General features: G+C 52.7%; 2 protein-coding genes across 4 annotated transcripts; one reads left to right on the forward strand and one right to left on the reverse strand.

Moving 5' to 3' along the window:
- Positions 1 to 435: 435 nt before the first annotated feature.
- Positions 436 to 10,265, reverse strand: LRIT1 (leucine rich repeat, Ig-like and transmembrane domains 1). Its single transcript, XM_060126622.1, has 4 exons — positions 10,067 to 10,265; positions 5,801 to 6,267; positions 2,637 to 2,942; positions 436 to 1,409 (listed from the first exon to the last, which is right to left on the reverse strand). Exons 1-4 carry the CDS (start codon positions 10,186 to 10,188, stop codon positions 436 to 438), a joined length of 1,869 nt encoding a protein of 622 aa, XP_059982605.1. The 5' UTR covers positions 10,189 to 10,265.
- A 3,620-nt stretch (positions 10,266 to 13,885) lies between these two features.
- Positions 13,886 to 23,074, forward strand: RGR (retinal G protein coupled receptor). 3 transcript variants are annotated; one of them, XM_060126596.1, is made up of 7 exons: positions 13,886 to 13,964; positions 15,898 to 16,054; positions 17,145 to 17,266; positions 18,901 to 19,054; positions 20,460 to 20,577; positions 22,370 to 22,483; positions 22,943 to 23,074. In XM_060126596.1, exons 1-7 carry the CDS (start codon positions 13,886 to 13,888, stop codon positions 23,072 to 23,074), a joined length of 876 nt encoding a protein of 291 aa, XP_059982579.1. The 3 variants fall into 3 exon arrangements, with proteins under 3 accessions (XP_059982579.1, XP_059982578.1, XP_059982580.1); XM_060126595.1 differs by having other exon boundaries at positions 15,898 to 16,051; positions 17,130 to 17,266; XM_060126597.1 differs by lacking the exon at positions 22,370 to 22,483.
- The last annotated feature ends 2,735 nt before the right edge of the window (positions 23,075 to 25,809 follow it).

Raw genomic sequence — 25,809 nt, forward strand, 5'->3', positions numbered from 1 at the left:
ACACACGGAGCAGAGCCACCACAGTCAACCCACTGACCTATGGATTGTGTGAAAATAAGTGCTTTTTGCTGTATACCACTGCAATTTTGCCTTTATTTGTTACACAGCAAAAACTGACTGATACAGGCAAGTTACTTACTCACCCTGTTCCTTCTCCAGGTAAGTGGGGAGAAGAGTGGTGCCTGCTGCAAAGTGTTGTCATAAGAATTCAATGAGTTAATGTGTATAAAGCACTTAGAACACTTTCTGGCACATAGTAAGTGCTTATATAAGCGTTAGCTGTTGTTGCTGTGGTGGTGTGTAAATGTATGAGTAAGCAGATACCCAAGTAGGTAAGAGTGGGTGAGCATGGATTCAGGTGTCAGAGCGAGCGCGTGGGAGGCGAAGAGGGAGAGTGGTTGGGAGCAGGCGTGTAGGCACCTGTGTGCACGGCCCTCAGCAGAAGTACTCGTTGATCCGTCTGCCCGCCCTGACGCCCAAGGCCTGAGAGTCCAGGCTGGAGTGGGCAGATAGGAGCCTGTCGGCCTCACTGAGGCTGTGCTGGGACAGCTCCTCTGAGCCATCCTCACTGTGGCCCAGTCTCTCCAGGTTGGCGTAGGCACCTGTGGCCTCAGCGGAGCCCCTGGTGTGGCACTTGCGCCAGCGGCTCTGGAGAGCACTGCAGCAGACGAGCAGCGTGAGGGGCAGGGCGATGATGGCAGCCACACTGATCACCACCACATTGATGAGCCACTGAGTGGCTTCAGCATCCACCACTTCGTCCGTGGAGAAGATGACACACTGCTCCTTCCGGGGCACCAGGCCCTGCACGCAGACACACGCCACGTACTTGATCTTGGGCACCAGCCCATGGATGGTGACGCTGGTCTTCCCAGGCTGCACCACCATCCGCCGCATGTCGCGCTGCCCAAAGACTGCGTAGAGGACGCTGAAGGAAGTTGTGTTCCCAGCCTGGGGGGCCTTCCACACCAACGTCACGCTCTGGTAAGTGTCCCCCACCACCTTGAGAGAGCTCACCCTTTGGGCCTCCTGGGGTCCTGCCTGCACATCCAAGTGCTCTCCTGGGGCCCCCATCTGGAAGGGCTGGAGGATTAGTTGCTCCTTCATGTTGGGCACAGGGGGCCGAGTGGCTGGGACAGCAGGCTCGGGGATGTGGGGGACATGCCTGGCCACCATCTTGTTGTATGCAGCTGCTTCTGCCCCCTCACCTGTCCTGGCCCACGGTGCCGCTGGGCCCCCACTGTGTTCCGTGGATGTCTGGGGCTCAGAGACGACCAGGGAGATAAGAGTCTCAGAGGCTCCCAGGAAGTTCTTGGCCTGGCAGATGTAGTCTCCAGAGTCAAGGTGGGACACAGCAGGCAGGCCCAGCAGAGTCCAGATCGTGCCGTCACTGGAGACTTCCTGGTGCACTGTGGGGAAGAGGCACGTGTGGGAGAATGAACGGGCCCATCTGCCCCAAGCTTCCTTCCAGGGCCGAATTCACAGCCCCCGGACCGTGTACATTCTGCCAAACACCCTGTTATCCCAAGAACAGACTGGGCATCACTGAACTTTTCTTAGATTAGCCATGGGGATGGAGATCACCTGGGCTCCAATCTGGGGAGACACAAGCTGAGGCATAGTCTAAGAACGATTAGCCTTCTAAATCTGAGATGCTCCCACTGTGTCTCTCAAGGGCCCGAGTTCTGCAGAGCTAACCCGTCAGGGGTGGCAGGCTGATGCTTTGGGAGTATGGTGGGTTGGGTGAACCTGAGGCAGAGGCCCAGCTAGAAGTGCTCTGCACACCCCTGCCTGGCCCCACTGCCACTTCAATCACAGCATCTCCAACTTTCTGTATTACATTAGTGGAGCTCCTTACACAGTTTTGTTTGTACATTGATTTCAAGCCCACAGTCCTAGAGCAACGCTTGCCAACCTAGTCGGGGGAAACACAGAAGAAAGCTGGGAGGGATGGGAGGTGTTCTGGTCAGGTGCCAAGAAATTATTCCTCCTTCACCCTCTTTCTGCATGTAGATGGGCTGTGACTCCTGCAAACCTCCCCCACCAAGTGCCAGGGATGGACCACCTCTGTCTGCACAGCAAAAACGTCACAGGCAGTTCCTCCCTGTACGAGCTGTGTGATGCAGACCAAACATTTAGCCTCGGTTTACTTATACCCCAAATAGAAGGATAATCAGTTTGTTCTTTAAAGTTCAGTGACACCTTGTACATAATACATTTAACACATGAAGCGCTCAATAGATGGTAACTCCTAGCATTAGTTACTCCTAGTGATACTGGCTTCATATTTACAACTTGGAACCTTACTATCAATATTAAATACACTAAGAGAGCAACTTCTACCAAAAAACCAGTGTTTTGCTCCTCTCAGGGTGGGCCCCACGTCTCTGATAGAGTGGCTGGTGGAATATGACAGGACAGGTTGAGATCCATTGTTATTACTGAAGCCACTGTCCCCATGTCCAGCCTCTGGGCGGAGTCCCCCAACTCCACTCAGACAGGATGGGAGTAAAGAGCCTTGCTCAGCCTACCTCCCTCTCCCTGGCAAACCTGAAGCCCCATTCCCCCGCATGTGGGATGATGACCCACCCGCCCCAGTCTGGATCTCAGCACAGCCGTCCCCAGAGCTCACACACCTGTGCCGTTAAGTGGCTGCCCGTTGGCCCTACTCCAGCTCATTTCCGGCCCAGGGACCCCGGAGGCCCCACAGCGTAGCAATACTGCACTGCCCAAGGGGGACCTGATGCTGGCCGCCCCCGGACGGAGCTCCGGACTCTGGCACCTCCTCAGTTCCAGCTGGCTGAAGGCCAGTCCGGCCAGGCTGCGTGGGCTGGTACACCTCAGCCTGGCCTCTATGAAGGCCAGGTTTGGGGCCCAGCCTTCCAGGAGATGGACCAGGTCATAGAGTCGGCAGTCACACACCCAGGGGTTGTCCTGCAGCCCTGCAGGGGTGAAAGGCAGGGCAGGAGGTGAGACCCAGATATTCAGATCCCCAGTCCCAGCCCCCCTTCTCCCCCAGGGAGGACAAGGCACGTTGTGAGCTCAGGGTCAGCAGAACTGGCCTCCAGACCCAGCTCCTTGCTTCACTACAACCTTAAGCCCGGTTCTTCATCTGGAATGACAGCATTACTCCCGTTTCTGGGTGGCTATAAGCATAAATAAAGATAAATGATATTAAGCGCTGGGTAAGCCATACAGCGTGCCGACAAAATTGGCAGTTACTGCTGCCACTCTCGGACTGATCCTCTCAGGCTACCGGCCAGGCAGTGGGTATTTCTGCAATAACTGCAATACGCCAGAATCCATCCATTTCTAGAAATGCTTCATGAACCCGACCCCGCCCTTTTTTTTTTGGCCTTGCCTTACATCTTGCAGGATCTTAGTTCCCTGACCAGGGATCGAACCCAGGCCCCCTGCAGTGGAAGCCTGGAGTCCTAACCACTGGACCTCCAGGGAATTCCTGACCCCTGTTCTCCCAGTATAAGTGGCACTTTCAGCATCACCCCAGCAAAGAGTGTGGCTGTTCTGAGCCACGGTGCCTTTGACACAGGCGCAAAAAGACAAGAGTGAGGATGACAGGGAACCCAATCTTATGTTATATTCCCAGCCCTCTTTACTTTAAAATTGAACACTTTTATAGAGCTGAAAGCAGGTCACTGCACCTACCCTGTCAAATAACCTTCAACATATAGAGAGGTATTGTGGGTCCTCAGTTCTAAGACACACTTCCTTTTCATATGTTTGCATTTCTAAATACAAAATGAATGCATTTAATGTGATGTCCTTTCTACCCTCCACGGGTTGTTATTAAATTTGATAGCATCTAGTCAATAGCATATTATATGTTTGCATACCTGTATTTGATACATTTGGAAACGGAAATGTCAAGGGTTGGGGAAGGTGGATTCAGACCTGCTTGTATATCCATGACTCCCGGGTCCTTTAGAGCACTAGCTGGGAAGGCGCCGGCTCCTCTGCTATTCCCCACCCCCATCCCAGCCAGGTGACGGCTACCTTGTGTCACTGGTTAAATGCATTTCCTGATGCATCTGCACCCCGAGAGTCATCACTGCCCAGCTCTGGTGGTGAGCTATCTGACTTCACACAGAATCCCCAAAGAATTGATGCAAATGGCAAAGTTAAAGGACGATGAAACTTTCACCAGTCAGACTGGCAAAAGTTAAACATTCTGACCACTTTAACTGTTAGCTTCATGAGGGAATAGATGTTCATCCGTCTTGTTCACTGCTGTATCTGCAGCATCTAGAATGGAGCCCACACATTGGCTGGCATTCAAATAAGCTTGCAGAGCGGACACAAGCATGGATGGTCGTGCGCACTACTGGTGGGGGGTAAGAACTGGCACTTTAGAGACTATGATTAATATTAAAACATCTAACGTGCATACTCCGTGACCCAGCAATTCCACTTCTCAGTTCCTAGTCTAGAGAAACATTTGTCTCGGTGCACGAGGATGCATTGTCAAGAATGTTCTCTGTGGCATCACAGGTGTTAACAAAATAATGGAAACAATTTAAAGGCCCATGAAAGGAGGAATGGCTAAATAAACTGTAGTATAACTGTATGATGGAATATTATGCCAGAGTTTTAAAAAATGAAGTTGATCCATTTGTAGTAACTTACAAAGATCTCCAAGACATATTGCAGGGCAAAAAAAGTGCTGGTTGATACATATGATATGATGAAATTTTATGCAAAACACACAGCTAAAATTTCTATATGCATGTATGTTTGCTAAAATTTCTATGTGCATGTATGTTTGTATATGCATGTGTATGTAAATGTAAACAATAGGGAACATGCAAATAAACATAACAGTGGCTACTTTTTAGGAGGGGAGAAGGAATTATAATCAGAAGAGGGCATAAAATATAAATATATATATATATAGGACATTCAAAGTTGATTTTCAAAGAAACAACGTCTTTCCATGTAAGTACTACCCTATACAATGTCCTTTATCAGGTGACATAGTCTGTAGGGTGGATGGAGCTGGAATGGGCTTTGCTATTCCCTGCTCCACATCCAAGAAGTGAGGGGTCTAAATATTCCCTCCTTGGGCTTCCCTGGTGGCGCAGTGGTTGAGAATCTGCCTGCCAATGCAGGGGACACGGGTTCGAGCCCTGGTCCGGGAGGATCCCACATGCCACGGAGCAACTAGGCCCGTGAGCCACAACTACTGAGCCTGCGCGTCTGGAGCTTGTCCGCAACAAGAGAGGCCACGACAGTGAGAGGCCCGCGCAGTGCGATGAAGAGTGGCCCCCACTCGCCGCAACTAGATAAAGCCCTCTCACAGAAACGAAGACCCAACACAGCAAAAATAAATAATAAATAAATAAATATTCCCTCCTTGAGAGACTCTCCCAGGCCTCAGGGCAGGAGCTGCCCCAAACTGCTATAAGATTGCTCCAGCCCTCGGTGCTGGACCTCACATGAGCCGAGGCATGCTCCAGGGACACCTGCCAGGAGGCCTCTCTTCTGACACTGCCCACCCACTCCCTACCACCCACTTTCTGGCAGGGCCTCACCACGATTCCGAACCCCTCATGGGACAAGGAAAAGGGGCAGAGCTGGGGTCTGAACTGCAGCAGTCTGGCTGGGAGCTTGAGCTCCTAAACCTACCTACCAATGTGTGCCTCTCATTCAATCTTTACTCAAACCCAGAAGGCAAGTGTGATTTTCCAGGTAAAGAACTGAGACTCAGAGAGGCTTTAATAAACTTGCCTAAGACCCCCAAGTCTCACTAAAGTGGTTCCAAGTGAAGGATGCCATCTCTTACCTAGGACCAGCTTGACGTGGTGGCCGGGAAGGAAGGGTCCCTTCTGCAGGTGAGTCCAGGTGGTGAGCAACTCCTCGGGGAGCCTCAGCAGCTGGTTGCTGGAGAGGTCAAGGAAGGTGAGGTTCCCCAAGAAGCGCGCGGCCTCCGGGGGCACAGCTGAGAGGCGGTTGGCCTGCAGGTCCAGCAGCCGCAGCTTGGGAGCGTCCCTGAGCGCCGCCCAAGGGAAGGTGACCAGGTGGTTCCCGGGCATGCGCAGCTCACGCAGGCGGCGCAGGCCCCTCAGCATCAGAGCGTTGAGCTCATAGAGCGCGTTGTAGGGCAGCCACAGCTGCTCCAGGCGGCCCAGCGCCTTGAAGGCCTCCCCGGGCACCCTGCGAATGGCCGTCCGCTCCAGGCGCAGGCTGGAGGTGTCCAGAGGGACAGATGCTGGGGGCAGGGTCATGTCAGGGTCGTTGCACACCACTGTCCTGGTTACAGAAATGGGAGTATTTGAGCAAAAGTCCTGTGGGGTCGGAGATTCCCCCTTACTTAACCTCCTTTCAAGAGACCCCCTGGTGCGCATGGCCTCATAGGACACCAAACCCAGACTGCGGTGTGCCCTGGAGGTGGGCTAGTAACAAGGTTCCTTCTGTTTTCTCTTTGGGAGCTTCTTGCTTGCAGAGCCTCTCATAAGTGTCCCAGGAGGGCCGTTTGGTCTCGGTCACTGGCCTGAAGGACCTCAAGCTTGAACTACTATGTCCCCTTACAGCCTATACCACCTGCAGTGCACTAAGAATGAATAGTATTTATAAATCCTGAGATCATTTTGTGCATTGCAGCATTGCATCTAGGAGTTAAAAGGGTTCCTTTGTTAAATTATAGCTCAGTTTTTGTGACTGCTTTGGCTTTTCTTTATTTAAAAAAATATATATATATATAGCAACGGCATCAGAACTGGAAGCCACACACGGGATGCCTCGAGCCTCTCCTGACACTGAGGGACCATGAGATGATCAAGGTGTTTAAAAGCTGGAATTTTGCAGCCCCACAGCTGGATTCACCTCTGGGCTCTTTGCTTGCTGGCTGTGTATCCTTGAGTCTATTATGTAACCTCTATTTTCTTCAGTTTCCCCAGAATAATAGACTCCACCGCACAGGGTGGTTTGGGTGTTTGAATGAGTTCATGTGTGTACCAGCTCTGCATACCTTTCACCTGTAGATGCCCAATTGCTATTGACCACTGTTGTAAGTTTCTGCATCCCAGCACTGCAAGTATATCAGGTCAGTCTTACCAGCTCCTTCCAATGCTCCTTCTGCCCAAACAGTGACTTCTTAAACCTCATTCTATTAAGTTTGACACTAAAGCAGATAGAGAGATAACAGGAGGCAGTCCCCGCCCTCGAGGAGCTGACAATGCAGGACTGTGTTAAATGCTATCACTGAGAGCAGCACACACACAGACGGTAAAAAGGGAAAGATTCTCGAGAGAACGAAACTTTGAGTCTGGCCGTGAGGGACCCAGCCCTTGTGCAGCCCCAGTTTCGTCTGGAGGATGTTTCTGCTCACACTGAAGGAGGTGGGGTGGGAGTGAGGTGGGGATATTGTTTAGCTCTGCTAAGAGAGGTTGTTCTCTTGTAAGGTCATAACGCGTTGCTCGTATCATTCTTCCTGACACCACACACACACACACACACACGCACACACACACGCACACACACACGCACACGCACACACACACACACACACACACACACACACACACACACACACACACACACACACGCTCCAGCAGCATCCCTCAGCTTAACTTGCATACAGTACTCAAAGTCAGCTGGGCTTGGCTTGCTTTTGTCAATGGTGCCCACAAAAGGCCCAGTTACTTCCGCCCACTCGTATTCATTCTTCAGATATACATGGAACCCCTGCTGAGTGACAGAAGAATATCAGGCTCACAGCCCCCGTCCCCATACAGCTTATAATCCAGCAAAGGAAGAAAAAGCATTGGAGGCAATGATACCTTCAGTGATAATGGAAGCTTGGGTGTTGCAGGGAGGAAGGTCTGGATGTAGGTGGGAGGAAGGGAGTTGATGGGAAAACATGTGCTGGAAGGGGGAGAAAACGGTCAATGGAGGGATCAAAGAAACTGATAAGAGCCAGCACAGGCCAACCGCATGGCTCCTGGTGGGGCAAATCAGGCATGAAGGACAAGGGGGCACATCTCTCCAGGTGCCCAGACTCCTCCCCCCCTCGCAGCCCCAGGAAACCCCAGGACCCACAAGTACACACACTCTGTTCATGATAGGGGAGCATGGAGCACAGGCAGGTCCACCAGGTGCTCAGGTGTAAGGGCTGGGCCCTCCGAGAGACCCCGGTTAAAGATGGGGTGAGGAAGGTGTCTGAGACACAAAAGGAGACTCTGTCTGACTGCACAACCTGTGCCCTTGGCCACTGGGGATCTCAGGTTCCCCAACAGCCTTTCATGGCCTCATTCCTCACACTCCATGCAGATGGGCCGGTGCCTATCAGCTGTGGGACTTCTGGGCAGGTAGAAATGACAGTGAGAACTCTCGCTTCAGAGGAGGCATAACCAATAGCTGATGTTAGGGGCCCTGGAAACTGCCCTTGGAATTTCATTTTCCATCCTAAAGTCAACCTGCTATCAGAAGCCCTTCCTGGTCCCTGCCCATGGCAGCATCACCAGGTAAGAAGAGTTCTTGAAATGGAACTGAAGTTCTGGGTTCCAGGACCAGCTCTGCCACTGATGCTGTATGACTTTGAGCCCTGTGCTCTCTGTAGGCTGAAAGGGAGCCTCTTTGTCACCCTGGTCACACTGTCCTTGGCCATGGGCTATTCCTGGCCTATTCAGGGCTTAGCCCTGGCTTCCCTTGGGGAGAAGATCCTTACCTCTGATGAGCCATATGAGTTGGAGCATCGCAGCTTTGGGCCAAAAATGGAGCTCTTCCTGTTCTTCAGACCACATGGGGTATCCTTTCTCGGGGGTGCCTCACTTTCTCTACCTCCCCTCACACCCAATCAGCCTGACCTATTGCTAAGATCATTGAAAGAGTTGCACTGAGGGCTTCCCTGGTGGCGCAGTGGTTGAGAGTCCGCCTGCCGATGCAGGGGACACGGGTTCGTGCCCCGGTCTGGGAGGATCCCACATGCCGTGGAGTGGCTGGGCCCGTGAGCCATGGCCGCTGAGTCTGCGCGTCCAGGGCCTGTGCTCCGCAACGGGAGAGGCCACAACAGTGAGAGGCCCGCGTACCGCAAAAAAAAAAAAAAAGAGTTGCACTGATAACATTGCTGTCCTGATCAGAAGCCATCAGTGGCTCCCCAACACCCATCTAAGACAAGGGAGAAAGGGAGGATGAAATTCCAGAAGGTTGGAAAGATGGTAGGAAAGACCCTAAACCAGAGACTGAAATCTCTGAGTAAGTTGGGAAATGCAGTGGTCATTAACAGATGGGCTGAAGAGGTCAGAGAAAAGATAGTTTAAAGACTGCCAAAGAGAGATAGGGAATGAGCCATGGGGGAAGAACAAGGGTCCACAAACCACGGGAGCCTTGGGGACGTCCCAGGGAGAGGAGGAGAAGAGGATGGAGGTGCTCTCAGGGCTCAGATGGGGAATGAGGAAAGTCAAAGAAGAGGCTGAGGATGGAGGGACCCTTGTTTGCAATGGAATGGGCACTCCTGGCCTTTCTGAGAGCCCATCGAAAGGGGTCAAGGCTGAGGCTCCTGGGGGCTGGGCCAGAGGAGACCCAAAGTGGGAAGAGTATGAGGAATCGGGTGGTCCCATCATGGATGGGGCAGTAAGAAATACCTGGGGTATGATTGGGTACCCCCAGGAGGTGGGGCAAGAGAATGGAAGAGTCCTGGGAAAGAAGGGGCTGGGGAGATAGAGGATGGTAGGGGGCAGGAGAGAAGGAGAGGAAGAGAAAGAGGTAAGGGGGAGACTTCCTGTGCCCTTAAAGAGGCTTCCACTCACAGGATCCTGGAGGAAGACTCAGGAAGGATTTCTGGACCTGGCACACCTGTGCCCCACCCCTGCCCCATGTGTAAAGGTACCTGGTACTTCCAGTCCACCCCCGAGGCAGAGCCACACCCTGCTGACTGGAAGAAAATGCAGCCCAGACAAGCCCCACGAGACCCTTGGGTCTCGAGGGCCAGGGAGATGGAGGTTTCACCCTGCCACGGTCCTAGGGCCATGCATCCAACCCCTCCCAGCCCAGCCTGGCTGGTGGAGCCTGGGAGGCTGGGCAACCCGCCCCCGCACACCTGGTGCCGTACCTGGCTTTGCTGCCATCGCCCAGGACGTGGAGGCTGCAGCTGCACTGAGAAGGGCAGGCGGCCCGGGCCTGCGGGGGTCCTCCGAGGGCCAGGAGCCACAGAACGCCCACCGCCACCCTCATGGCTCCTGGCTGCTCTGTAGGCCGGGCAGGGGCCTGTCCCTTACTGCTCTGTCCTGCTGGCCCAGCAAACCCAGCAGCTGCCCACACCCCCAACTGAAGCCATCGGATAATCATGGACAGGCTGGGGATTAGGGAGGGGGAGCCCTGGCCACAGCGGCTCAGCGGCTTATTGCTTCCTGGAATCGCCCAGTCCTGAAGATGGGGGTGGGGCATCCCCTTCCAGAGCCACAGCCTCAGGCCCAGAACACGTAGGGTCCGGCAGGAAGTGGGCAGCCCCCCAGAGGCAAGCGGCTGCTGGACTGCCTATGCCAGCCAGGCTGCGGCCGCACAGCCCCCACGGGGTGCCTGGGCTCAAAAGAGATGAACGCTGGCCTCTAATAAGGGCCACTGGAAATCCTCTCCAGTGACCCTGTCTTATAGTGAAAAGGCATTGAGATGAAGGTGGCGAAGGCATTAGAAAGAGCCCAAGTGCTGGGCCAGGCCAGCTGGGTTCAAATCCCAGCTCTTCCATTTGCAGGCTGTGACGTCGGGTAAGTCACACGGTCTCTTGTGGCCTCTGTGTCCTTATCTGCCAGAGGGAAGTAATGTTACTCTACTCAGGGTGTTTATGAAAATTAAACAACCCAAGTTTCTCAGACCTTGACAGCCTGTGGGAACAGAAGCTTTCTTGGGAGTAGTAAGTACCCAGTTCCACGGGCACTTCCAAGTACCTGCTCACGGAGGAGCTGGGAAGAATCAGCTATTTGGGGGCAACCGCAGAGGTGTCTCCCATGGACTCAGGAACTCTCCCAGCCCGCTGGTCAAACAGCTGCCTCCTGGGGTACCCTGTGGCACCGAGTCTCAGATCACTGCCATCTGAGCCTTCAGGGCATTACCACCAATGCCAAAGGCATGAGGTGTCTTGGCCTGAGGGTGGAGAGCGCCCCTCCCCTCGAGTTATCTCACTCCAAGGAGGGTCTCAGAGCAGGATCTCCCAGAGCTTTGAGAGAAGCTAAAAGCTTCTGTCAGTTTTTACTGATTGTCCCCTACCCCCAACCTCATCCCACCATAGACACCACCTTTCACTCATTGATTCTTCATGTTTGACTCCAAGGCCTTGCTCTTTGGCCCAGAAAACCCTACCTGGTTCCTATGGCTTTTCCAGAAGGTTCCTCAGCCCATGCACCTAGACAAACCTACACCAGTGAGGTGTGACCAAGGCAGATACCCGGGGTCCCGGTATACATACAAAATACCTGTGCCAGGCCTGTTTGGACAATATTGGCTTCCAGGAAACATTGGTTCCCATTCCTTCCTCTCTTCCGATACAACCAATGTGATTTTCTCAGTGCTTCCCACCTGTACCTCCTCCTCCCCAAACCAGAAAGCCAGCCCTGCCCATTCCCACCTCTCTGGCTTTTCCTCCTTCTTTTGGCCATGCCGCATGGCATGTGGGATCTTAGCTCCCCGACCAGGGATTGAACCCATGCCCGCCTGCAGTGGAAGCACGTAGTCCTAACCACTGGAACACCAGGGACTTCCTGCTGGCTTTTCCTCCTTCTGTTGGGGATGCAACAACCCTGCTCTCTTTTGCCAGCCTAAATTCTAACCTTGGTTCCTGGTCCTGTCCTGCTTTCTCTTCTCCCTTGAAGTCTTTTGCAATCTTGCAGGCATGAACCAAAAAAACCTGACATATGTTGCTGGTTACAGTAATGCAAGATGGAAATCAGGAAAGGCAGGGAACACTCTCTGGTAACTGGGTAATCAAGGAAGGCTTCCAGGAACACGTGGAAAGTCAGCTCAGCCCTGAGGGGTGGTTAGGCTTGGATAAAAGGGCCAACAAGAGGAAAGGCATGGGAAAGGAACATTTACAGGATAAAATGAGCTGCTTGACCAGGAGCCCAGGCAGTAGGAGACTGGGCTTCTGTTCCAGCTCCATCCTTGAATCACTGCATGACCTCAGGCCAATTCTTTACTGCTTTGAGCCTCAGTTTCTTTGTGTGGAACAAAAAGGATGATGGTATCTAATTTGTGCATTTGTGGTAGGAATCATCATAAGATCATTTAGCACAGTGCCTAGCCCTTACTTAGCGAGCTCTCAATAAATATTAGCTATATTACTGGTAGTGTAATAAGGAAGAACAAACCTGACTCCATATTAGATCTGTTTCTTTAACTTTGTTATTCTTTTGCTTTGGCTTAGAGTTAAGAATGTTGCCTATAGCCTGAAAGATACAGAATAGCCCATTCTCAAAGCTCTGACCTTTAAGAGTATAACGCTTTGCCATTCATAAAGAGATAAAGAGTTGCAGAAAGAGAATAACATTTGTCTTGTTGAAGGTTTACAAGAACATCGTGGCCTGACATAGGTGGACAGCTGCAAGAACAAAGGATCTGACACCAGGAAGTCTGCAACCACCAACCATGCCCCTCCCTCACCTTGCCTTTAAGAATGCTTTGCTGAAAGCCTTCGGGGAGTTTGCGTTTTTGGGGGCACGAGCCACTCCTTCTCCTTGCATGGCCTGCAATAAACCTTTCTCTGCTTCAAACTGATGTTTACGTTTGTTTAGCCTCACTGTGCATCGGGCACATGAGCTTGTGTTCAGTAATGGTAGCACTCTGAGCCTTGGTCTCTTTACCTGAAAATGAATTAAGTTGTTCTGAATTAGTGTTTCTTTTTTTTTTCTCTTCTTTTTTTCTTTCTTTTTTTTTTAGCTGCGCTGTGCAGCTGGTCGGATCTTATTTCCCCGACCAGGGATTGAACCTAGGTCTTGGCAGTGAAAGCGAAGAATCCTAACCACGGGACCCCCAGAGAATTCCCAGGAATAGTGTTTCTTGATGTAACTGTCACTATAAGCCAGTGTGTAACTTGTAGCAGTCCCTCATTTATAGAAGGCACAACTCTTAGTGGGTCATGGGCCACTTACAAGAAGACAGAAGCCCCTCTGTCCCAATCCAGTGCCTCGGGAGATGCTTGTGCTTGCACAACTTAAGTGCTCTATGGGAGACAGGAAATGCAGCCCCAAAGGCTATATCCAACATGTATTCTTCTGACCAAGACTCACACAGGCCAGGGGCAAAGATGCTTACTTTGCAAAAGAGGCAACTGAGATGACCCGAGTGGTCCCGCCCCAGGGACATAGCTAGTTAATGGTTAATGCAGAACCAGAACCAGTCTCTAGTCCCAGTTGGAGCTCTTTCTATGACAGCAAATGACTTCCCAACCAGCATTCTTTCCCCATCGCTTGTGAGAACACACACATGAGCAGGTGGACACACACACATACGTGCACACACGTGCACACAGGTGCTAGGCTTGTCAGCACCTGAAAACATGGAAGGGCCTGGCTCCTGACCCGTTCTCAGGCTCAGCTGCAGCTCAAATCCCCCCTTCTGCCCCCCATCCCTCCCCTCTTCTAATTTAGCTTTCAGCCATACACCATTTGGATTCCGGGTCCTTAATCCGATGGAGCCGAAATGAATGAGGCAGGACTCCGTGCTGGCTTCACAAAGGCGGCACTGTCTAACTGGTGAATGGGCTCCTTCTGCCCGAGCCAAGAGGACGATTTGGAGGGGCCAGGGAAGGCAGCGAAAAGGAGCTCAGCGTCTAGCACAATAACCTGCATGTGCCAGCACGTGGAATGGCCCTTTATAACAGAGGCGCCTGGGCCGGGGGAGCCAGAGAAGAGCTGGGTCAGCGGGGAGAAAGGCAGAGAGAATGGCAGAGTCCGGGACCCTGCCCACCGGCTTCGGGGAGCTGGAGGTCCTGGCAGTGGGAACGGTGCTGCTGGTGGAAGGTGAGCCAGGCAGGAGCCGGGGTGGGGCAGGAACTCGGCCGGGTCCCAGAACCCAGGCCGCAGCTGCAAAGCTGGCAAGGAGAGGTCCCCAAACCCTACTCCTCTGTGCCCGGACCCATGGGGTCTTCCGATGGCTGCACCTGCGGGATGCAGCACGCAGGCTGGGAAGCCAAGAGGGAGAAGCTGGTCAGGCTCAGGGAGGGAGGAACTTTGAGAAGGGGACGTCTGCGCAGGGCATGACCAAGAACCAGGGCTTTTCATGTCTCTGCAGCCAAGAGAAAGTTGAATCCGCTCCCTGGAAGTCCTGCTAAGAATCTCATATAAGATCAGGCCCCTGGTAGGCTCTGGAGGCAGACAGCTCTGCCACTTGCTGTCTGTGTCACTGAAACCAAGACACTCGAGCTCTCCGACCCTTGGTGCCCTGACGTGCCAAGTGGGTGGCGGTAAAGGTTAGATGCGATCAGGGCATAAAGTGCTGGCCTAGATAGACACCCAGGGTTTTCCGTTCATTCATTCCCTTCCTCTCCAGCCCCACATTACTTGCACCATCTCCATTCCCTTGGCCCTAAAGTCTCCTGCTCTAGGGGTGACCTGGGTCCATGAGGTACCAGCTTCAATCCAGAGCCCCTAAGATGCTCACTGAGGCCGGAGCTGGGCCGGCAGCCGCTGGAGTTGCGCCAGCCCAAGACTAGGTTGATGGGGGCTGCAGCCCTTGTTCAAAGCAGGTCCAGAGAAATAATCAACACATTTTCTCACCCAACGAGAACTGACAGTGGAGAGGGAGCCGCAGCCACCAGCCTGGTCCCAGAGACCCTGGATGCCATCGTCTGGTGGCCGAAGCCCCTTTTCCTCTCCACTGGGAACCCTACAGTCTAGCATCTCTCTAGGTCTTCAAACATGCCTTGAAAGTTTACAGCTTGATGGTTTTGCACGTACTGTTCCCTTTTTTTTTTTTTGGCAGTACGCGGGCCTCTCACTGTTGTGGCCTCTCCCGTTGCGGAGCACAGGCTCCAGACGCGCAGGCTCAGCGGCCATGGCTCACGGGCCCAGCCGCTCCGCGGCATGTGGGATCTTCCCGGACCGTGGCACGAACCCGTGTCCCCTGCATCGGCAGGCGGACTCTCAACCACTGCGCCACTAGGGAAGCCCGCTGTTCCCTCTTTTTAGAACGCTCTTCCACACCTTGTCCTCCTAGTGGACGCTCACAGTTTGAATGCAGGATCCTTCCCCATTCCTCTTTAGACGGGAGAAGCCCAGGTGCAGGGAGCATAAGGGGTGGCAAATGAGTGATAAAGCCGAAGTTCAAGGTCAGGTCTGTCTACCACTGGAGACCACTCCCTTCAAGCTCACCTCACTGCCTGGTGTCCTGGGAAGCTCCCAGTTCTACGTTGCCACCCCTTAGCCAGTGCTCTCCCTGACGTTGTTCCAGAGCCCTTGGAGAAGGCATTCTGGAATTTGAAAAACCTGATTTCCAGTCCCAGCTCCGCCACTTCCTAGCTGCATACTTAGGGCAAGCTGGCCAGCATCTCTGAGCCTCGGCCTCTCTGCAGTAAGTGGGGAGGACGGTGTCCAGGTGAAGACTGACTGGGAGGGAGGACCCACATAAAGTGCGCAACACCCTGCCGGGCACGTGATAAGGGCTCAGTGGCTGCCCATGACTGTAATTGTTCCGGCACAAACCGTGCTGCACTTTAGCGGACTGCTTCCTTGTCTGTCTTCCCATCAGGCCGTGCGTTGGTAGAGGGCAGGGTGTACAGCTCGTGGCTTTCGGTACCTGAGGGCCAGCCCGCTGTGTAGGGGCTTGGTGAGCTGCACTGAGATGGATGCTGAGGGTTTCGGGGAGGCTGCTGAGGCCCCAGCCACCCCACGGCCCCTCATTCTGAGCCCAGGAGGGCCTCTGCAGCCCCGGTGCCAGCTCTCCCCTTCCTTTCAGCTCTCTCCGGCCTCAGCCTCAATAGCCTGACCATCCTCTGTTTCTGCAAGAACCCGGAGCTGCGGACTCCCAGCCACCTGCTGGTGCTGAGCTTGGCGCTGTCGGACAGTGGGATTAGCCTGAATGCCCTCATGGCAGCCACGTCCAGCCTCCTCCGGTACCTGCCCCCCCCGCAGTCCCTGGGCTCTGGGGCCTGACCTCTGGGCACTGGGCAGCAAGCCAGAGACATTCTGCCTACCTGTAGAAGACGACAGGGGAGAGGGTGGGCAGACTGAACTAGGTTAAATCCGAATTCCAGACTATCCCTGTAGAACCCCAGCCGATTTCTGGAACGCAGGAGTTGCTCGGACCTGACCATCAGAGCTGGCTGACTGCGGGGATTAAGAGCATGGGCTCTGCAACCAGGCTGCCTAGGTTGGAATCCTGACTTCATTATTTCTATCTCTCGGCTTCTCCTGTAAATTGCATATTATTACCTAACCCATATGGTTGTTGGAAGTATTGACTTATTATTTGTAAATAACGTAAAACAATGCTTGGCACCTAGGAAGCCATAAATAAGTGTTTGTGAAAGCAAACAGGATTTTGACACGTGTCTAAGACCTTATGTGCAAACCAGGGTCTTCCAAAGTGGCCTCAGAAGGTGTTTACCGGATTGTTTTCTTAAGCTGACGGAACATTCCTGTGAAAGCTAGAGCCCCACCCCCACCCCACCGCTGCCCTCCTATGAACACTCAGAGCTGACCAGTCTGTAGGGTCTGAATCAGTGAGGATTCCTTGCCTTGTTCTCCTCCTACCCCTTCCCAGGGCTGGGGAGGGACAACTGAAGCTTCCACCTTGCTTGGCCCATGAGGCTGGGAGTTGGGAGGCCTGGGATCTACCCTCTGTCTTTGTCTTCATCTGCTGTGTGACATTGGCTCAGTACCTTTTCCCCTCTGAGCCTCAGGCACAAGCTCTCCTCCCAACCAGGTTGTTCCATTTCCTGTGATGCAGGCATCTGATCACCAGGGAGACCCTTCGGTCCAACAGAGGTGCCGTGAAGGACCCTGAGCCTGGAGAGTCGGCATCAGGCTCCACCCCTTCACCGCAGCGGCTCCATCTCTAAGGCCCCAGTTTCCTCATAGGAAAAACAGATACTAAAGCCCTTTTCTAAGGAGCTAAAAGTGCCTTCCAAGCTGCTACTGAGCAGGTGAGGGAGGAAGACAGGGACGGGGGGAGGGATCACTGGTGCCCCGTGTCTCCCACAGGCGCTGGCCCTATGGCTCAGAAGGATGCCAGGTTCACGGCTTCCAGGGCTTTGCAACAGTGTTGGCCAGCATCTGCAGCAGTGCAGCCATCGCCTGGGGGCGCTATCACCACTACTGCACCCGTATGTCTTCGGGTTCCCACGGTGGAGGGACATCCACCTACTGAGGGTGATCAGGGAGAAGGTCTGCTCAGTGTTTCCCAGTTCAGGGAACTGTGGGTGGGTGTAGGTGACCATGAGCGTGGGGTGTGGGCACTCAGGAAAGGAGGGGTGGGGAGAGTGCAGGAGAGGTGTTGAGGCACATGCTGGGAAGGCTGCCTGTGCCCCCACTACAGCCTCAGGCAAGTCAGAGGTCCTCTGTGAACTTAGTCTCTTCCTCTGCAGGATGATTTTTATAACCTACCTCACAGTTTTATTTTGAAAATCAAATGAGATCCTGGATACAGAAAATACCCTTGAAAACAGGCACTGTTGGGAGGCAGAGAGGAGGCATGTGTGTGTGTGTGTGTGTGTGTGTGTGTAAAACTGGGCATGTGCCTTCGCACCCCACACTTCCATGGAGCCTCTGTCATGCGAAGGCTTCATGAAAATGAGTCTAGCTCCAGATTTTTCAAGCTGTATTGTCAAATTCCATCTTCATAATTATCCATATCAGTGTACCACCTGCTGTGTTATTTTTTTTCTTAAAAGTGACCCGTTTTAAAAAATTTAAACACCTGCTTTAGTCTCATTCTAAAAAATATCTGTGAAATCACAACTTTAGTGTCCTTATAATTATAATACACATTAAAGTAGAAAAACATGTTCACCCATAGACCATTTAGAATAACACTCACCACAGAGATACATAAACATGTATCTGGGGGGCCGTGGCTCAGTTTCCACTCACAGCAAACCCCCAGCTTGCAGACTGGGAAGCAGAGGCTCAGAGAAGTTGAGTAGCTTGCCCCAAGTCACACAGGTATAGGGGCAGAGCTGGGATTGGGCATGGCCTGGATGCCTCCAGAGGGAGTCTCTCCCTTTGTCTCCTGGGCTCTGAGTCCTGGAGCTGTGGATTTGCTTGGCACAGAGGCTACTCTGGGGTCCATAGCTAGCATGACCTCAAGACCTGAGCACTTCCCCTTTGGAATCGCAGATCTGCCCTGGCCACAGACACACATGGCCCCCTGCCCTCCACAAATTCACATGCCTCTGTCCAGGCCAAAAAAAAAAAAAAATGCCTTTGTTCTTATCCTAACTCCTATCTGAGCCCCTCCCACCCCATCTGACCTTGGAGCGCCTCTCCCACCACTTCTACCCCATCCCTGTCCCCAAAGCTCCCTCAGACCATCATGCATGCGTGCACACACACACACACATGCACTCTCACATGTGCACATGTGAATGCACACCTTCTCTCGGCCTTAATATAGAGCAGTTAATCCCTGTCACATGGGCCTCTGTATCAAAGCCCTTCCCGTGCTGGAGGGCACAGGCGAGCAGCACGAAAACAAGGAAGAGGGAAGGGGGGGGGGTGTGTTATAATAAAAATTATCTCTTTTATTCTTCATAACAATCTTCTGAAGCAGGGAGTATCATTCCCACTTTGTGAAGGGGAAAACTGAGGCTCAGAGAAACTCTTAATTGCCGGAGGCACTACGCTATTAAGCATCGGAGCCAGCAGTTAGGGACATTCTGCATGACCATAGAGTCCATTATTTTTCACTCTGCCAAGCTATCTCCTCCTCTCAACCACCCTCCTCCTGTGTCCCATGCAGGCAGCCGACTGGATTGGAACACGGCCGTCTCCTTGGTTTTCTTTGTGTGGCTGTCTTCTGCCTTCTGGGCAACACTGCCCCTCCTGGGCTGGGGACACTATGACCGTGAGCCGCTGGGGACATGCTGCACCCTGGACTATTCCAGGAGGGACAGGTGAGGTGAGGGGAGCGGCTTCGAGGCTCCTTTCCATGGGAGTCTTGGCTTTGAGTCTGTAGGACAGCAGTGTCAGCTGAAAATCCAAATGGGGACATGTCAGCTTTTGCCAGACAATCTCAACTCCCTAGTCATGATACCCACTAAGGAAAGCCCATTCCAAAGACTGGCCAAGTGATGGGAATGTTATGCAAACTGGGGTGCAGAGTTGGGCCCCAGAAGGGGTCCTATCCAGGGAGCTATTGGCCTGTGTTGGTTATAACATTCACTGAGCTCCATGACCCCTTTTCCACCTTCAGTACAGTCAGATGTCCCAGCTCTGACTTACCAACTTCTACAGGGAGTCATATCCTTGGTTCGATAGTGTCAAAGAATGTTAAGGTCTTTGCATTGGAAGGGACCTCCTTGGCATAGAGTTCAGTTCTCGGAATTCCTTGAGCGTCTGCTGTGAGCCAAGCCCTGGAGAGACAAGAATAAATGGATGATGGAGCCTACCATTGTGGGCCACACGTCTAGTATACTGCCAGGTCGACCTGGCTCTGGGGAGTCCGGAGCTCCCTCTAGGGGCTGCCTTGGGGAGGGACCACATGGGCTTCAGTCCACCTCTTGCTTCCACTAGAGCCACATTGCATTCATCTGCTTTACATGTTTATTCATGTTTACTCATAAAGCACCTGCATTGATGACCCTCTTCCCTGGTCCAGCCCACTGGAGAACACTGGGTCTTGTCTAATGCCCTTCAGGGCATTCCCTGCAGGTATTTCCGGAGCTGGTGTCCAGTCCTTCTGGCAGCCCTCCTTCCCACTCCTCCTTAGTGGACAGCACCCAGGTGACATGGGCTCCCCTTCATGAAATGGCAGCCTACCTCCCTGTAACTCCCACCTGCTTCTGGGCAGCCCTCTTGCCTCCCCGTGACCACTACCTTGGACCCCAGGCTCTTCTCTGATCCCTTCAATGATTTCTTCAGTGATACAATGTCCAGTCTCATCCACAGGGTCCTTCCAAATCCCTATGCCAAGAACACTCCTTGGATGAGCCTTTCTCCTGGTCCACTGACATCTCCATTTGGGAAACACGTTTCCCAAACTAAAGTGTCCCATTCTCTATGCTTGGGGCACATACAGAGAGCAGGGCTGAGCACATGAACCGCCCAACAGCAAGTTAAAGGAGGACTATCCTTCATTCCAGCTCCCTGGCTCCTAAAGGCAGGTTCCAGGAGGACCTAGTAGCTCTCTGGTTCCGAGGGGAGTTCAGCTGGGACTTGGGAGCACCCACACCCTGAAAACGCATCTGATGGGAGCAGTTCCGTGCACCTGACTGTCTAGAGCAAAGTCTGGTGGGCTTTCTAGGGTAGCTGATCGTCTCTGAGAGGCAATCCTGACTCCTCCATCCCCTCTGTCTGCAGAAACTTCACCAGCTTCCTCTTCACCATGGCCTTTTTCAACTTCCTCCTGCCCCTCTTCATCACAGTCATATCCTATCGGCTCATGGAGCAGAAACTCGGGAAGACTGGCCGTCCTCCGGTAAGGATCAACACCTAGAGCAGGAGAAATCTCTCTGTCCCTCTCAGGGACACCAGGGAACATGAATGATGCGACAACAACCAGGGGTTCTCTGTGTTTTCAACGATCAGGAAAGAAATTCAGCTTTCATACATTGAGCATATGGGGTGTTAGGGCAGAAACACACCTTCCCCATTGCTGGGGATCATCAAGACCTGGGAGGACGTATCAGAACTGCTCAGACTTACCCAGACCCCGTAAGTCTGAGAGCCAGGGCGCCCTACCGGACACCATCCTTGCTGTTACACTTGCTCCTTCCCAAGAATGTGAGGGTTGGCACAAAATTACATGCATTTTAAATGCTACTTGTAAATTGCTTCAAGATGTTTCATTGAATCACAGGCACAGGCTGTTACCCACAACATAAAACCACACCTGAAAGCACATTTGTCCAAGAAAAACAATACATCAAAATAAGCCCTCATGGTCATTTCTCAATTTCTGCATTAATATTCTCTTGCCACGATTTTACTTTAACTTTATCAACTGAACAGTCTCTAGCAGATGAGTCATAAGAAGTACCAAAAACTCAGAAACAAAACAAACCAAAAAACCCAGGTACTAATGTTACTTTATGTGCATTATGTCATTTCATTTTTGCACCCACTCCCCGAGGAAGGAAGGTTTTACTGTCCCTAGGTCACAGATTAGAAATTTGAGGCTGAAAGGGGTTATTAGCTAAACAACTCAAAAGCCATGCAATTAGTAATAGCAGAGTTGGATCAAACCCAGGTCTGGGACTCCACCACTCAAGTGGGCAATCGTAGTGCATAAAAAAACACTCTCTGCCACAATCTGCCACATTTTTTTTTCTTTGAATTGGAAAAGCACTGTACAAATCGATTTTAGCTGTGGACCCAGGTTCACCTGGTCACAGAAGGAGGGCGAGGGCTGTGCCGGTGCTTTCCCGCTCATCACCGCCTCCACGGTTGTCCTCCTCGCTCTGCCCTCCCCTAGCCCTGCCTGGGTGCTCAAAGTCGCCACATTTTATTGGAGGTTCAATCGGCCAGGAGACAAGGCTGCCACACGGATTTTTCCGTGTTGACTTTAAACCATCCGTTTCAGTAACATCAGCTGAGGTCGCCACGCGTTGTCCCAGGGACCACGCCTGCGAGCTTAAGTCACCTTCTTTGTTAAAAGGCGACATGGTCAGTAAGAAAATAGGCACTGATTTTTAGCGTCAGGATTTTAACCTCTGAATGTATGTGGGGAGCTGGAATTTAGCAAGTTCCACCCTGAAATTAGACCGCAAGTCGTGCGCCCTCCTGTGGCCACATGTGGTACCACATCGCCTGCTGCTTGATTCTATCTCACACGGCGGAAAGCGGCCCCTTTGAACCCAGGACTGGTTGACCTGCAAGCTGGCTGCAGCTACTGATGGCCAGCTGGTTCTGGGGCTGAGTTGTGAGGGTAGCGCAGCTTGAGGACCCTTACGCACACATTCACACTCACAGAGCCCCTGGTTTCTCAGAACACAGACCAGGAAGGAAGCTCATTATCCACGCCAGTCCCGGCAAGTCAGGCATTATCAGGCCACTTTACAGACAAGGCAGCTGAGGTCAAGTAAGCTTGAACGAGAGGCCTAGGGTCAGGCATCTTAAACAGAAGAGAGATTCATCTGGTCCCAGGTTCCCCCACAGGTTCAGCATCTTCCCACAGCCCTGCCGAGTGCCGACCTGGTTCCTGGACCTCACGGGGCTGCCGACCGCCTAGAGCAAGTTGATGCCTCCCTCCTTTACCCATGTCTCCCCAGGTGAACACCGTTCTGCCAGCCAGGACGCTGCTGCTCGGCTGGGGCCCCTACGCTCTCCTATATCTGTACGCAGCCGTTGCGGATGTGACCTCCATCTCCCCCAAGCTGCAAATGGTACAGACACCGCCAGTACCCAAAGCTCTCCCCATCTTTGTGCCTCTGTTTCACCCCATCTCTCTTTCTGGCTTTATGGCCTCCAAGATAAGCTCTCTCTTTCTCTTTTCCTTTGAACATTCATAACTCACTGGGTATTAGCTTGTCCCCTGGTGACGCAGGGCCGCTGCTCGACATGGCCTAGGCCTATGTGAGATGACAGGGACAGCCAGCCAGATGGTGACACGTACCCTCTGGGACCAGGGGCTGAGATTGGTGCCCAGAGGATCGTGATTTCATGCATCAACCACCAGCGTATGTCATAGAGAAGGCTTAGAGGTTGCAGAATCAAGATAAGGACAGATGCTTGGCGGCTGGGGGGATGTCGGGGCGAGCATGGGGGACTGCAGTCACCAGTTGGGACCAGAGAGAGGAGCAGAGGCTCTGAAACTTCTCTCCTGGACTCTTCTGTCACAACAGGTGCCCGCTCTCATTGCCAAGGCTGTGCCCACGGTCAACGCCATCAACTATGCTCTGGGCAGTGAGATGGTGCACAGGGGAATCTGGCAGTGCCTCTCGCCGCAGAAAAGAGAGCGGGACCGAGAGCAGTGAGCCTCTCCAGGGCGCTGCTCAGACCCAGGCCCACCCTGGCCACCCTGGACTGAGCCCCTCGTAGGAGGCTGCCCGGGAGTCCTGTCCAGCACCCTCAGGAGCCCTGATGGGCCTGTTGAGCCTGGCCCGAGGCTGGACACCGGGGATTCAGAGAGAAACCAAGCTGCGTGGAAGGAGCCGGGACTTTGGAGCCAGACAGACCTGAGTGTTGGTCATAGCGGTCCCCACGGAGGCTGAGAGATCTTGGGAAAGTCATGCTCTCTGAACTCAGCTTCCTGACCCATAACATAAGGATGTTAATATGCACCTCAGGTCTGTCGTGAGACTTGAACATGATAGTGTGTACTCACCACGCACGTAGAAGCTGCTGCTCATTAGAACAGCTGTTAGGACTCAGAAACTTGCATAGAAAGGGGTGAAAGCCCCAGGTTTGTTTGTGGGAGCTCAACCCAGGCTGCCAGCGTTCAAATACTACTTATTAAATCGTGATCTTTGCAGATGACTTACTCTTTCTGGGCATTTGTTTCCCAACTTGTGAGGTGTGACGACAGTAATGGTGACTTAACTGTGCAGAAAGGCCCAGAATGTTACCAGGCACATGCGAATTGCTCACTGAGAGTAGCCGCCAGCACCCACCAGTCAAGACAGCTAGCTGTATGTTGCTTAGTTGCCGACATTTAGAAACTCAGGACAATTTATTTAGAACTCCAGACATCTGAAGATGAGGCCCCACCAGCCCCAGGGGAGGCTCCATGGTGACAGTCTGAGACGCGGGGTGGCTCTGCCCTTTGCCCAGGGCACGTGCTCTGCCATCAGTTACAGCTTGTGTGTTTCCCTGCGGAGCCCGCGGGCATCTGAGTTTGAGACATTAACGCTGGGGTCCCCATCCCTGGATGTCCCTCTGCTCCTCCCACAGAGCCAGCGCTTCAGGGACGAGACACAGCAGGTGCACAGGCCTGGGCGAGACCCATGGCCCTAGAGGGAAATGGAGATGGGTGGAGGGTGACTGAGGGCTCTTCAGAAGGTCTGATGATGGAGGGACAGCTGCCCCAGGCACCGCGGAGGCAGCAGACTGAAAGCCAATCCCGTGGAGCTGAGGGGAGGAGGGGCCACGTCGGGGGTGGGCGCGGGTGGCCAGGAGAACAGCATCTGGGGTCCCTGCAGACCAGGACCTGCCTCTTGGTTTTGCAGATGCAGAAAATCAGGCCACAGAAACATCTAACTCCCAAGAAGTCTGCTCAAAGCAGAGGCCGTTTCAGTCAGTTTGCAAAACCTTGTGGGGTGGGGAGGGGAACGCAGCCTTCACACAGCGCTGTTTCCTAGACCACGCCCTGTGCCAGGCACTGTGGAGGCTGAGATGCCATTCGGGCTCACTCCAGCGTCAACAAAGGGTCCTTGTCTTCAGCCCTGGAGTGGGGATGGGGTGGGGAAACCTGGGACCTGAGCCGGGCTCCCACACCGACGGAGTGGGTCACCAGGAAAGCGATGGATGCTGCGGCCAGAGATGCTGACTCTGCCTCCACAGCCCGTGGACCTTTAAATGGTCTTTATTGGGGACCCGCCCTTTACGTCCCCATTAGAAACACTAAATCCTTAAGGAGGGATGAGGAAACACATTGAGAAGAGGGGAGATGAGCCCAAGACTCCAATAGGGAAGGGCTGGAAGGTTAGACGAGGCTGAAGACACCCAGCAAGAGTGGCCCATGTCCCCAGACAGATCAAGCCCCCACTGGTGCTCAGAGAGGAAGGGAGGAAGACAGGTTGGCCGGATGCGGCCAAGGACAGTGTCAGCTTGAGCCCTGTATTCCCCAAGTCTGTCTGGAGAGGGGAAGGTGGGCTTGGGGCATCTCCACCCTGGGCTGGGTCGCCAGGAGATGGGAGGGGCTGACAGCACCCGGTGGGGAACAACCAGAGCCCCACCTGAAGTTGTTTGCTCAGAACCCCCAAGTCCACCCACTCATACCCCTGCATCTCACTCAGGGAATGGGTTTAGGGAGACTCATCAAGGTGCCACTTCTGCAGAACCGCGGGATTGTATAAAGCTCAATTTAAAAGGCACAAAATTTGCTTCCTAAGAGTGCCTACATTCTAAGATCCATTGATTTCAGAGTTTATTTAAGCTCTTATTAAAAAGAAATATAAGTACAATAGAATACTATCCCCCATCCCTCCCCCCCCAATCTTCTTGCTGGGAAGGATGACTCTGCCTGTTGACAAATGGACTTGAATTAAGGTTACAAATAAAGTAGCAAGTTGTCTCTGAGGTAAAGGAATGTACAATCCCTGGTCTCCTCCCCAAGATCCCCACTGGGACAATTTTCCTGGGAAGAGGAGGGACTGTGTGCCTGATTGATTAGAAAAAAAGGAAACATAAATTAATTATGGCCTAAACTACGTCTATATTTTCTATTAAAAGTAAAAGGATTTTACAAATTTTCTACATTCAATGCAAAGTAGTAGACCTAATTTATTTATATCTTTCCCCTTGCCATGAAATTGAAAGGATTTCTGCTCTTTTCCCTGTTAGAGACACACTTAATTCAATTTGTTGAAATACAGGCTCATTCTCCCTCCAACAAAACTGTCTCCTGGATTATTTTTCCCATCTCAGTAATATCATTACTATTTGTCCTGTCATATAAGCTAAATGGAGAGAAGAAAGGGGGGGAAAGCAACAGCGTGCTAGGCCGAAGTCCTTACCTGGAAGATAAGGATGACGCAGCGCCTAGTTTCTA

This window comes from Lagenorhynchus albirostris, chromosome 16 (genome assembly GCF_949774975.1).
Source record: "Lagenorhynchus albirostris chromosome 16, mLagAlb1.1, whole genome shotgun sequence".
In the NCBI taxonomy this organism is placed as follows: domain Eukaryota; kingdom Metazoa; phylum Chordata; class Mammalia; order Artiodactyla; family Delphinidae; genus Lagenorhynchus; species Lagenorhynchus albirostris.